Here is a 14,842-nt window from a genome sequence, read left to right on the forward strand (position 1 = left end):
CATCATCCTCGCTCTTTATCATAGTCTAACAACACGGTACAGGGTAGCATGGACAGATGCAACAGCTGTGTGAACAGAGACACTGAATGGATTCGAGTCACTGATAAAAACAAAATGATGCTATTTCCATTCACCTGAGCGCAGAATGATGTTGCTGACTATGGTACTGAATAACCTGGCCATTCACCTGCATGGTTTTTGTTGTTTACAAGTTATACTACTCCAAGCTTCAAGACCACATTTGGCACACCTTTAGCTTTGAAATTATTTAAAAAACCTGTGGTGTTCTGCTGAAAAATCATATATAAAATGTCCTATATGTCATATAAAAAAATTAAAGTCAGTAAAAGTAGGGCCCAATGCCCTATTATTATGAAGTTAATATGAAGGAATTTTCCTTATTGATTTCAGTTTTTTTCCCCTCATATTTTGAATTATGTAATGCATCGCGCTGTGTTTTAGGGTTAAAAGAAAAGGAAAGTTTCATGCCAGAAAATTACCAATACCTTTTCCATTTTTCTATGTTTTTTTTTTTTTTTACAGTTTAAAACTAACACTGGAAAAACAAAAACAAAAATCTAAGTTAAATTGAACAAACAAAAAAGACAAGCACATAAAAAAACACTAAAATTAAAATAAAACCTGAAAATGTAAAAATAAGCAAATTAAAAATATGAATAAATAATAGTATATTATCATATATAGTATATTAGTTCTTCCTGACAGGTATCATTAAATTGATTGTCCTGAGAAATTTAAGTTAGCAAAAAGTCTGAAAATACTCGCAGCTCCTTTAAATGTATGGATGGGGGAAATAAAGTGGTACGCAGCAAAACAGAAAACAGGAATGGAGTATCTGTCGACTAAAAGCATGTATATTGCGTCATGCTGTGCAACACTGGAGACTGGTTCGAGACCAGCAGGTGCGGATCCCATTCTCCAGCCCAGAACCACCGTTCTTGTTAAAAACAACTAGATGTTTGCTGGCTGAAATATGACTAGAATCACTATGCATTCACCAGCAGTGAACAGGATCACGTACCTCTCTTGTTCATGCGAAAGAAGTGTAAGGCTATTGGCCAGGACAGAAATGTCATTAGTGAAACTCCGCCCACGTGGAGAAAGGGAGCTGTGACCTGCAGGACAAGAACAGAAACACAATCACATTACAGGAACTGTAGAGGTAAATCTGCTCGGATTGATTGCCCGTGACTCACCTGAAAAGAAAGGAGCAGTGTCGTCCATTCTTTGCTCCATAAGTCAGAGAGCACAGCTGTGGCACTGATCGAGAAGCTGAGGGTCACCAGGATACCAATCTGAGCAAAAAAATACTAATTATAGCAGTGCTGCATTTCAGCTACACTTTAGACTACATTTTGAATTAGTTTCATGCTTACATTTTCTGTTTCTATATTAATTTAATTCTAGTTAAAAGGACACACTAAATAAAATAAAAAACTGAAGATATTTTAAAATAATTGAATTTACATTTAAAATAAATTAGACAAAAACTACAGTGAATTCATAACATTTTTCTTTCAATAAGAGCAAACTTCATATATATATATATATATATACACACACATTCAAATATGATGAAGTTAAATGGGAACATGTAAATTATTTAAATTCAGCATATTTAAAAATAAAATTCTAAATATTTTTAAAAAATCTACAGTAGTAGTTAAATTTTTTGTTGCTCATTTTATTTTTATTATTTTTTAATACGTCTATATAGTTTTTAGTCATTTTTATTTTTAGTTCATTTTTTTTATTATATCAAGACGTTTATGAAATAAAAATGAGAAATGCTGCAAAGGCAACTATAGATGAAATTTTAAAAAAATCTTGTTTTATATATTTTATTGATATATATATTATTTCAGTTAACATTTAACTAAAACTGAAACTATTAACTAAAATGTTGTTGAATGAAAAAAAGCAGAAATAAAATAAAATAAATAATTTAAATGAAGCTAAATGAACCTGTCTTGGCAACAAGCTAAAATAATATAAGTACTAAAATTTCTGAAAAATAAAACTGAAATTAAAAAACTAATAAAAATGACAAAAGCAAATAATACAAATTTCTAAAATGAACATTCAAATATTGAAAACACAAACCTAAAACAACAATATCTTTTTTTTCCTAACACAAATGTAACTTGCGTATATTAAGCGAAGCTCTATTCAGCATTAAAAATTTATCATAAATGATTTAATCTTAGGTTCAACATAATCTGTGAATCATCTGAAGCGGTTTCTCTGGTAACACAGCTATGGAGTGAATATAAATGTGCGAGACGAGGCAAGGACGGCAGGATGAACGATGAAGAGACGCTTCTTTGATCACCTTGTGGCTCCAGTGGAGGTAAAGCCTCTGTCCTTCAGAGAGAAGGCACACGGCCAGGACCTGCACAACATCAACACAACATTAGCATCAGGAGAAAGCCATACTGAAGCGCTCTGCTGCAGTTCACTGTTCTCACCAGCAGGAGGGCGATGTAGGTGAAGAGAGCCGCGGCGAGCACCAACAACACCACCGACCACGGGAACCAGAAGCCCAGGTTCCCGAAGTTAAACCTGCAGAAATAAAGCACAGGCTTGGCTTTTTTGTTTTGGGAATATCAACTCAATCAATGAATCCATCCAACCAAGGCCATTTTCAGGGATTGGTGGCATTCCTATCTGAATATTTCATTTAAAACTTGAATAAATATGAAAATAACTGAATGATAAGAACTGTCAGCAATGCCAAAGGTTTGTTTAATGCAAAATGTATGATAACACCAGATAAAACCATCTGCCAAAATGCCTTTCAGTTGTGTTGATTTTTATGCACACCATTAAATAAAGATCAAACTATTATTTTTAAAGGTCAATGTAACATCAAAATGCATTTTTAGTTTTAAAAGCATTTGCTAAATTAATAAATGTAACTGGTTAAAAGTCCAGGGACGAATGACAAAGAAAATTCAGAAAATATTTTGACAAAAATTACAGTGAATGCATGACCTTTTACTTTCAATAAAAGCAAAATAATTTTTTTTTTAACTTATACAAGTTATTCAAATATAATGGAGATGAATAGAGACATGCAAGCTCCTGATATTCTGATGAAAAAATAAAATGAACATTGTTTTTAAATGTTTATCTATGCATATGTCAAATCAATCAAGTAATGTAATTATATAATTAACAAGTCATAGGAACACACAAAATAAAATTTATTTTTATTTTTAATTTAATTTTAAAATATTTTAGACAAGCTACAGTGAATGAATTACATTTTATTTATGTAATATATAATTGTATATAACCCATTTGAATAGGGACATGAAACCTCCTGATGTTCTGATGAAAAATATTTAAAAAAATAAATTAAACAGTATGTTTAATTCAAGTAATGTAATTATTTAATTAATTAGCCAGAGACACACACAATTTGAATATTTTCAAATTTTGTTTTATTTTTATTTTGTGTGTCCCTATGGCTTGTTAATTATATAATAGCATTACTTGATTGATTTGACATATGCATAACATTTAAAAACATTATTATTTTTTATCATCAGAGTATGTTTAATTCAAGTAAATAATGAATTAGCCAGAGACACACACAATTTAAAAATTCAGAATATATATATATATTTTTTACATATTTCAGACAAAAAATAAAAATCACAGCGAATGCATGACAATTTTCAATAGAAAATTTATTTTATTTTCAATAGAAGTATTTTTTTTTTTCTATATATAACCCATTCAAATATAATGAAGATGAATATTGATGTGAAAATTCCTGATATTCTGATGAAAAATATTTAAAAACAAAATGTATGGAGTATTTTTAGTTTATCTATGCCTTATATGTCAAATGAATCAAGTAAAGTAATTATATAATTAACAAGCCATAGAGACACACAAAACAAAAATAATTATTAAAAAAAATTAAATGCACATTGCATAAGTAAAATGCAATTTTTTAAAAGGTATTTCTATGCCGTATATAATCAAATCAACCATGTGATGTATAATTAAGCCATAGGGACACAAAATTTAAAAAAAGGATGATTCAAAAAAGGAAAATGTTGGGGGGGTTTTTTAGGCAAAAACTATAGTGAATGCACACTATTTTTGAATAATAGCTAAATTAATTTTTTTCAAGTTTATATAACCCATTCAAATATAATGGAAATGAACAGGGAAATGCACATAAAAAAAAAGTACAGTATGCTTTTTCTCTATGCCTTAATCATGTAATGTAATTATATAATTCAGAAGCCATAGGGACACACAGATGGCAGAGTTTTCTGTGAATGACACATCAGTTTAACTGCGTGTAAATCCATCTGTGTTCATCCCCAGACACTCACCAGTCAAAGTCATTGTAGTCATTCTGCGCCTCACTCCAGAAGTACACGAATATCAGGGTCAGGAAAAACGTTACGATGAGCAGAGTGAAACTAGCGCACTCCAGCTGTAAAACAGAGCCATCATGAGCCGTGAGAACACCCACGCTGCACCGCAATTACTCAACACAGCGGCCACAGTCAGAAACGCAGGAGGAGGATGAAACATGAGGCTAATACTAACTTTGCAATTCAAATAGTTGATTAGGAGCCGTCCAGCACAGCAATCATACAGTGAGTCATCAGCCGCTTTTAAATGACTCAATGAATGATGCTTTCTGAGTCAGAGCACTCTGGGTATGACTCCAAGGGGAGCTTGTTTATCTGCACTGAAAACAGCTCCATGTAGAAGCAGCCCGTCAGCAGATGAGGAGTTAAAGAAAACTCATCAGCACATGCAGCAAAAATACCCTGATACGTGCTTTCTATCGAGCCGCGTGAGTGGCTTCAGCAGATATTCTGGTGATGGGGAAAATATTCACAGATTTAGACGAAACAAGCCCCTTGAGAGAGAACAAGATGTTGGGACTTCATATATGTGGTGTACTTTATACCAGCACGCACTGAATTTATTCATCTTGATGTAAAAGTAATATATCATTTTGCATTTACTGAAATAAGTTGCTGTTTTTTAAGGTACAACAGGAGGTCATGGGTTTGTGTCCCAGGGAATGTATGAAATTATTAATTACTTTGAATGCAATTCAAGATGCTTTAGATAAAATTGCCTGTTAAAATGCATAAATATGAATAAATGAATAAAAACTAAATTAATAAAATGTATGGCCAAAATTGCAAAGACAAATGACAAGAAAAAAATCTTTTTTTGTTGTTGCAAAATTGAGTAAATATATTTTGGACAAACTACAGTGAATGCATGACATTTTACTTTTAAGAAATTTTATTTTTTATTTTATATAATACATTCAAATGTAATGAAAATAACATTTATATTATATGGCAACATATCTAATTTGTGTTTAAATGTTTTATAAAATAATATTTTTATAAAGTTAAATAATTTATAATGTACAAAACATATATATTTCAGCTTATATTATATATTTCATATTATATATTTCAGCTGAAATAGCCATTTCATATGATAGCTACTGAGATATATAATTACAGATATATAATTATATTTATTTACAGTGAATGCATGACAACATTTTTTATTTCAGTTTTATATAACCCAGTCAAATATAACGGGAATTGAGACAAATATTCTGACAAAGAAATATTTAAAAATAAAATGTCAAGTCAAGTCAAAATAATGATAATAAGCCGGCTTTTTTGGGGCATCTCTCAATCAGTGTTATGACTGATCTTGGGATATTGGCAGTAACAATGTGATAATCTTATAAGTATTAAAATACATACCACACAGAAATATTAGGGGGAAAAATTTCCTTTTTCTTAATTTGACTGAATTTTGTTATTGATGCACGTTACATTTTTTGCCTCAGTCCACCTTCCTGTGAATTCGCTGCAATGCATGCTGGGATTGCTATAACTGCAACCAAAATAAAAATCTTATAAAGCAGAATTAGTCAAACCAGATTTTATTCAGACACCTTCAACATTTCTCACATTATCAGTTTATTCACTATAGTTTAGAAAATGCTAATAAAATATGAGAAGAGCTCAGAGTTAAACTGCTGACATTGATAATGTCAGATAACTTTGATAGAAAGGTATGTAATGAATTGTGTTGAATAGCTGTCAGCTGTTAAATTTAAGAACATAATTAGATAATACCAATTTAGCTCAACTAATTACCAAGCAATGCTTCATTTAGTTCAGTCTGTGGTGGAAAAACATCACATTAGCAATTAAAGAAAAACACTGAAGCAAAACATGATCAGCTCAAAGTGTCTGAATACTTTTTGCTCCCAATTTTTACTGGTAGTCCACTATATGAAGTATTTTTGGGTGTAATATGTCACAGTTTATTTTATTTTGCTCTCCTCACTTACATAAATGAACTATAGTGTCCTGCACCCACTACTGAAAAAATATCTGGTGTCTGAATAATTTTTGGTTTGACTATTTTGCTGTCCATCTTTTTGAGCATTCTAGAGCCGAAAGCATGCAGTGCTGTGATGCCTAAACATGCCGTCTATGTAGGCAGCTCAGTGTTTTGGAACAAAACTTGTATTGAAAGCATTACTGCAGAAAAGCATAAGCAGGAGTGATTCCAAGCGCCGTAATGATCATGTTTCCTCACCCGACTGCAGCAGCATTCCCCCGGCTGGGATTTGGCACGCTGGTAGCGTCTCCACTGGCAGCCGTACAGGCCGGCCAGACACGAGACAAACGGCTGGTGCTCATAGCGCTGCAGCAGCTGCCGCCGAACCACCTTTAACTTCCCCAGCTTCAGTCTGGACAGGCTCACCGGAGCGCGGCCCATGCATCAGCCGCTCCCCTGCATGGAGCGACCCGGAGCAGACGGAGGACAGGAACCGAGCAGACGGATCAGGATCTGCCAGAGACAAAGTGAATGAGGCCGTGAGTTTGCTAAGTAAGACATGTTCCAGGATCAACATTATTGCCTAAAAACATAGACCTAGCCAGGGGTTAAATTGGGATTTGTTATGTGGCGGGGGGGGCTCTGTGGTTCTTCAGGCTTTTGAGGGGTGCATGTATATGCAAAGCCTACAAAATCTTATATAAATTGGCAAACTGTAAGATATAACAAGTTGAGAGGGCCCTCTGGTATGAACACTAAAATGCTGATCAAAATCATTCAAGATGCTGGCAGTGTGGAAAGCTACATCTGTCTGCAGGATTGTTAAAATCAAATTTAAGACCTTATTTAAAGTGCCCCTATTATGGATTTTTGAAAACGAGCTTTCATGCAGTGTGTAAGACTATGAAAACATCCTGAAAAGTTTTAAATCTGAAAGTGCACCACGTATAAAGTTATTGTCTCTCAAAAGAAAGAGTCGACTCTGAATCATTGAAACGAGTCGTTTTTAAAACGAATCCCAAGCCGTTTCATGTTGACGTCAACATCAAACATTAGCATATTGCTGCCCACTTGTTGGTCTTTTCATAAATTTTCATTGTAAATTCGTTCTTTGCCAATAGGTGTCGCTTTTGAAGCGTTAAAAATAGCTGTTTCCCATTAACGCTGTACACAAAGCAGCACTGCGCTCACAAACACTGCTTTATCAGGCATTACAGGCGAGATGAAATGGAAATGAAATCAACCAATCACTGCAGATTAGCGTCACGCAAAGGAGGGGATTGTAAAAATGAATTGTTGAGCGAATCGTTTGGGAGTCATTGAGAAAATAAGGTAAAAATAAATGCAGTATCGCTGCTGTTCCATAAGCGCCACCTGCTGGCAGAGAATGAATTTGTGTTCTTATTCAGCCCGTCTGCTGCTTGTTTTGTGCAAATGTTTTATGTAGTATAGTTTTACTAAATTGAAGACCGTTCTGTTTTTGCTTCTACTTTTGAAACTATACAATCTAATTTAAATCAAAAACTGCTCATGCTACATGTGATTAAAATGCAGTGGTCACCTCACAAGCAAAAGCAAAGCCTTAGTTTGTCTATATCAAGAGATTCCTTTTATTTTGTATTATTTGTTTATTTGATTTGAGATTTCACAAAAGAAATGTGCACCATTTTGTCTGACAAATTAGGCATTAATAATGTTACAAAAGATTTCTATTTCAAACAAATTCTATCCTTTTGAATTATCCTGAAACACAAACTGTATCACGGTTTCCACAAAAATATAAGTTTTCAACATTGATAATAATCAGAAATGTTTGTTGAGCAGTAAATCAGTATATTAGAATGATTTCTGAAGATCATGTGACACTGAAGACTGGAGTAATGATGCTGAAAATACAGCTTTGATCACAGAAATAAATTACATTTTAACATATATTCACATAGAAAACAGCTACTTGAAATTGTAATAATTTTTCAAAATTTTCCTGTATTTTTGATCAAATAAATGCAGCCTTGGTGAGCAGAAGAGACTTTATGTTCAAAAACACTGAAAAAATCTAACCAATCCCAAACATTTGAACGGTAGTGTACAATACGAAATCTTGAACAATATAACCCAGGATGAAATATTTTAAGTAAGAAAAGCACATTGCAAAGTTATTTCATCCATTTGCCTTTCTTGTTCAGAAGCTGCACATTTGCTAGACTCACAGACACAGACTGGGCTGTTCATCATCTTTGTCCCAGACAGACTGTGGCGTCTGATAGAGGATCTGTGAGGGGAATTCTGCAAAGAATAATGTCTGACCCGTCTCTGATCTCCAGACAGACACATCAGAGCTAAACCGGTTAGCAGGCGGCGGATTAGAGCAAAAACAGCAGAGATGTTATCCAGAACGCTCACTGCTCAAGTTCACTCGTAACAAGTCAGACTGATACTGATAAACTCCATCCAGCACTGTTACGAAAAACCAGGTTTATTCTGAATGAGTCAGAACAACATCTTGACACCTCACACTTTTAGAAAGCAGTACAGTTTTGAAAGCATCATGTGTTCATGATCAATAATCGATCACAGAACAGCGTTTTGTTCCGCTGGGACGTTGTACAAAACACGTCTGAGCTGTCTGTGGCCTTCTAGTTTTAATGATCAGCAGAGCGAGACATCCTTGAGGTCTTGGGCTTGTGTTGTAGTTCTGCTCTAGAGAATACCTGCACTTAAGCCCCGCCCTGAGAGGCTGTTGTCATGGCAACGACTGTCCTTGAGTGAAAGTATCCCATCAGGATGTGTAGCTTTATTGCTTCATTCAACATCACTAATGAAACCTGTCTGAAGTCAATATAAGACTTCTGTTTTAAAATGTTCATGCATAAGAAAATAAATGTTTCTTTCAAAGACAAATTACTTGTTGCATCACATCTTATTAAGAAATAAAAGACTCCTAGTTTATCACTTTTATGTACGTCAGGCATAATTTCCTGAATGGTAAAATATGATGTTGTAAGATATCCATAATACAGATGAGATAACACAGGAAATTGCGTTTCGAATGGTGGGTCGCACAATCATAAACTCAGAAAACACACTGAATAAAAAAGCCACATGCTTACTGTAAGCAAATCTATTCTCAGCCAGAAGAATATGACGTAACATTATAAAACACTGTTGTTTGACTGACAGATATTGCCAACAGCCACTGATGAACTCACTGATGTGGCCATTAAATCAAACAGCAGCCTGTGAACGGCTGTGCATTTAAAAGCACAATTAAAGGCTACAGGGGAAAAAGAAGTAATAAATAAGTCAATAATATTTTATATTATATAGAAAAAAGTGTATATATCTATAAAAATATTTATATGCGCATATATGCACACATATAAAATTTATATTTTTACTTAAATTATGTGTATATATAAGTAATTTTATGATTTTCTGGACTTGAACTCGAAGACTTACAGACTGTCATGAGGTAAAAATGCGTTTAGATCAGACGCTCCTGTATTTTCATTAGCTAATGGAAGATCATGTCAACTTAACTGCGACCCAGAATGCACGGCGCTCATTTCTGAACATCAGCCTAACATAAGGCCAACTTTCTTATTACAGTGAGCTTCAGAAACATCTGAAAGGATCATACATTACATTCAAATTCTAGAATGTTATAAAATTATACAGTAGAGTAAGAATTATTAACAATATTATAAAATTAAATACTCTCTCACATATACATATTATATATACACATATATAATGTTTATATTTCAAATACATTTCATATCTCATATGATATGATACGATATATGATATGATATATATACACACCCGCTCAAAAGTTTGGGATCAGTAAGATTTTTTATGTTTTTAAGGTAGTCTCTTCTGCTCATCAAAGTTGTATTTATTCAATCAAAAATACAGAAAAAAACAGTAATATTGTGAAATCTTATTGCAATTTCTAATATCTAATTTAATTTATAATATACTTTCAAATATAATTTATTTCTGTGATGCAGCGCTATTTTCAGCATCATTATTTCAGAAATCATTCTAATATGCTGATTTATTATGAGTGTTGAAGCGGTTCATATTGTTTTTTGGAACCTGTGATACATTTTTCTTTGATTCTTTGATGAATACAAAGTTAAAAAGAACAGCATTTGTTCAAAATAGAAATCTTTCAAACAATATAAGTCTTTACTATGACATTTATTCATTTAACACATCCCTTCTGAATAAAATAATTAATTTCTTTAAAAAAAAAAAAAAGATTAATAACCCCAAACTTTTGAATAGCATTGTATATTGTAACACAACATTTCTTTTTTTAAATAAATACTGTTCTATTTAACGTTTTATTAATCAAAGAATCCTAAAAAAAAAAAAAAACAACAACTCACAAATGTTTCCAAAATTGATAATAAATCAGCATAAGAAAAATGTATTGCAGTTTCCAAAAAATGATATGAAGCAGCACAACAGTTTCAACACACTAAAAATAAAATAATAAATCAGCATATTAGAATGATATATATATATTTCTAAACTATTATTGACAATTTATTTATTTATTTAGTATTTTGCTCCCTGATATGACAAAATAAGAATCCTTTATTAGACAATATCATCGTCATCATGCCCTTTGACCTAGTATGCCATGGTGGCACAGTGAGATATTTTCCTCGCCTATCTAGCATGCAAAATAACTTCAGCGGCAATGACACAGTAAAAGTGCCATAATGCAATAAAACAGCACTGCTGATGACACAACTTTAACATCCTCAGGTCAACAGTCAAATGACTGAACAGATCACGATCCCACTGCTGAAGTAACACAACATACACATTAACAGGAGTCTCAGGGCAAATGGATTGTAGTGGAAATATCATTTATTTGTGTATGAGGCAGCAGGTCTTTAATATTGAATGACTGCAGGAGATTGAGTTGTGACATCTAATTAAAGACAGTAAAAGCGTTCTCACGTGCCGTCGCAGCAGAGAGAGGCTGTGCTTCACGCTCGCCGAGGCACAACGCTTTGTTTAGACATAAATAAACAATGCACAGTAATAATGGCCACCGTTAGCAGCAGCAGGACTATTGTTCATTCTTGGCCTCAATCACTCCATGCACTCTGTGTCTCTCCCTCCACGCTCAGTTCAATAAAACACTTATCATAAGATTAGATGTTATAGATAGAGTTTGCATATATAAGGATTTATGTAATGTGAATTGTTTTGGATTAAATAAATAAAACCACGTCACACTCAAGGTATGCATTTCATCAGCTCATGCATTCCTTGGGAGTTGAACCCACGACCTTGGCGTTGCTTGCGCAATGCTGGGGTATTATAAGTGGTGAACTTGTTAAGGTGCCAAGTGGTTTCTAGGATTTGTTGCTAAATGGTTACTAGGGATTGTTGCTGGGTGGTTACTAGGGTGTTTTAGGTTGTTGCTAAGTGGTTAGTAGGGTGTTTTGGGTTGTTAGTATAGTAGGTGGTTGCTGGGGTGTTTTGGGTTGCTGTTGGGCGGTTACTAGGATGTTTTGGTTGGTTTAGGTGGTTGCTAGAGTGTTTTTGGTTGTTGCTAAGTGGTTGCTAAGAAGTTTTGGGTTGTTGCTAGGTGGTTACTAGGGTTTTTTGGTTGTTTCTTGGTGGCTACTAAGATGGTTTGGGTTGTTTCTACAGTAGGTGGTTGCTAGGGTGTTTTGGGCTGTTGTTACGTGGTTGCTAAGATGTTTTGGGTCGTTGCTACAGTAGGTGGTTGCTAGGGTGTTTTAGGTTGTTGCTAGGGTGTTTTAGATTGTTGCTAGGTGGTTGCTAATGCTAAGAATTTTTGGGTTGTTACTAGATGGCTACTAGGGTGTTTTGTAGGGCTGGCACAATAAATTGATGCATCACGAATCGAGTAATTGTTCGACATCAATTCTGAGATTACCGGAATGCAACATGATTCTCCCTTGAATCGATTCTGAGCTTAGTTTTTAACAGCAGATGGCATGAATGCTTTAGAAACAGCTGTACTGTGCTTGCTTCCAGTTCCTGACACACAGGAACTTGAACATAATATAATAATTCATACAGTTCGAAAAGTTTGAAGCGAATTACAAGGGTGTTCATAGTGGGCTGTGTTTACATTAATCTCACGTCATAAAAGCCAAGCTGCAAGTACATTTAACCACTTACATGACTCAGCCGAACACACAAGGGCTCTTCTTCGTGAGCATTTGAGTGTGCAGTTAAATAACTTGCCTAGTGCACCATCTGCTGTTAAAAACTAAGCTCAGAATTGATTCCAGAGAGAATTGTGATTCATTCCAATAATCTCAGAATCGATTTACGAATCGTGATGCCTCGATTTACTGTCCCAGCCCTAGTGTTTTGGGTTGTTGCTACAGTAGGTTGTTGCTAGGGTGCTTTGGGTTGTTGCAACAGTAGGTGGTTGCTAGGGTGCTTTGAGTTGTTGCTAGGTGGTTTTCTAAGATATTTTGGGTTTGGGATTACTAGAATGTTTTAGGCTGTTCCTGGTGGATGTTAGCCTAGGTGGTTACTAGGGATTGTTGCTGGGTGGTTGCTAGGGTGTTTTGGGTTGTTGCTAGGCAGTGACACACTCTGGCTGCATGATGAGGTATCATTCATGTCAGCAGTGATATGGCTCCAGTTACACAATCCTGAGGGTTACAGGTGTAGTCAAAGCACTAACCCTCAGGAATTAGAGTAATTATTCTGATAAGCTAAGGATCCAATTCTCTTCCAGTGATACGGCTTCAGTGTGGAAAGGTCTGAAAGACATCACCAATTACAAGACACCATCCCCCAGCACTGTGTAGAAACAACAACTGGCAGATGATCTGAACGAGTTCTACTGCAGGATTGCAACCATTCACACCTCCTGCAACCCCCCTCTCCCCCACACCTGAACTACAGATAAGAAAAGATGATGTGCGCCAGGTCTTCAAAAAGAACAAGAGAAGGAAGGCACCAGGCCCAGACGGTGTGACACCAGCCTGTCTGAAATCCTGTGCTGACCAGCTGGCCCCCATCTTCACACAGATCTTCAACAGATCTCTGGAGCTGTGTGAAGTCCCCTTCAAATGCTCCACCATCCTCCCCGTCGCAAAGAAACCCAAGATTACCGGACTTAACGACTACAGACCAGTGGCTCTAACATCTGTGGTCATGAAGTCATTTGAAAAACTGGTTTTGGCTTATCTGAAGGATATCACTGGACCCCCTGCAGTTTGCCTCATGAACACTTGAACTCGTAACAATAAACATGAAACACACAACACTATCATACTTTTTATTTTTTATTTAACACATACTTATTACATTTCAAATTTGCACCTAACATACCTGTACATACTGAATTGTCTATTTTGTATATTGTGTTTGTGCTATTTTGTATATTTGTACAGAATTTTTTTTTTTTTATCTGTGCCCTGTTGCTATCATTCTGTTGCACTGTGGAGCTACTGTACCTGGCAATAAAGCTCCTTCTGATTCTCAATATGGGCAACACTGATAGCCACGCTTGCCTTAGTTGACTTAGCAAAAAACAAAGAATAAAAGGAAATAAATCCTATTAACCTGATCTCTCTCTCACACACACACACCAGCACTTAACGATATCTGTATAAAGAAGGAAATGACCTGTTTGACCACGAACAGAAACAGACAATCCTCTTACCAGCCACACACCAAACCTCTTGTGCAGAACCGAATTAAAACAACACAAACATATGACTAAGATCTCTTATTCTGGCTGCTTATAAGAAAATGGTCTGTGAAAATAGAATATAAAAACCAGTGAAAAAGTGGTATTTCACACTATGGCACTGAATGATTCCGACAAATACCATACTTCAAAAAAGACAATGTAGGCTATTATTTACTAATATATATATATATATATATATATATATATATATATATCCTGTATATGTGTGTGTGTGTGTGTGTGTGTGTGAGTGTGTGTGTGTGTGTGTGTGTGTGTGTATGTATGTATATATGTGTGTGGGTCAAAATCTAACATTCACTAACTTGAAATTTCACTTCAGTTTCCACTGTAGAAATGAAGCTTTCAGACTGAACTGCATAGACACTCACTTTTGTCTTTGTTTTCATTGTCTTTCCAGAAGCGTCGGAACATTGTAACGGGTTTATTCAACGACACTGTCATTTATTTGCTTCCACAATAAACACCTGATGACTGACAGACAACATCACGAGTTCGAGTCACAGTTCCAGGTTGATCATCGCGTCGCCAGAATCAAAACTGATAAATGATTTACTCACCGATCTTTCAGCGGTTATTCCGGTTATTATCGATCATCTATCTGCTGTATCGGAAGATCAGAGTAGCTCGGTATCGATCAGTGTTTCTGTGTTCGTGAGCAGCAGCTGCTACTGACCACCTGTTACTCTCAACACACTCACAAGATACTCCTCCCACCATACTCTC

General features: G+C 35.0%; 1 protein-coding gene across 1 annotated transcript in view; it reads right to left on the reverse strand.

Moving 5' to 3' along the window:
* Positions 1-14,804, reverse strand: part of LOC306842869 (glycerophosphodiester phosphodiesterase domain-containing protein 5-like) — a 28,089-nt gene extending 13,285 nt beyond the window's left edge. Inside the window, exons 1-7 of the mRNA XM_079374020.1 lie at positions 14,677-14,804; positions 6,643-6,897; positions 4,377-4,480; positions 2,490-2,583; positions 2,354-2,413; positions 1,218-1,316; positions 1,043-1,136 (exon numbers count right to left, since the gene is read on the reverse strand). Coding sequence (XP_079230146.1) covers positions 1,043-1,136; positions 1,218-1,316; positions 2,354-2,413; positions 2,490-2,583; positions 4,377-4,480; positions 6,643-6,825 — 634 coding nt within the window. The 5' untranslated portion in view covers positions 6,826-6,897; positions 14,677-14,804. The remainder of the gene's footprint in view (positions 1-1,042; positions 1,137-1,217; positions 1,317-2,353; positions 2,414-2,489; positions 2,584-4,376; positions 4,481-6,642; positions 6,898-14,676) is intronic.
* Positions 14,805-14,842: the final 38 nt, after the last annotated feature.

Source organism: Barbus barbus (assembly GCF_936440315.1).
Source record: "Barbus barbus genome assembly, chromosome: 23".
Classification (NCBI taxonomy): Eukaryota; Metazoa; Chordata; class Actinopteri; order Cypriniformes; family Cyprinidae; genus Barbus; species Barbus barbus.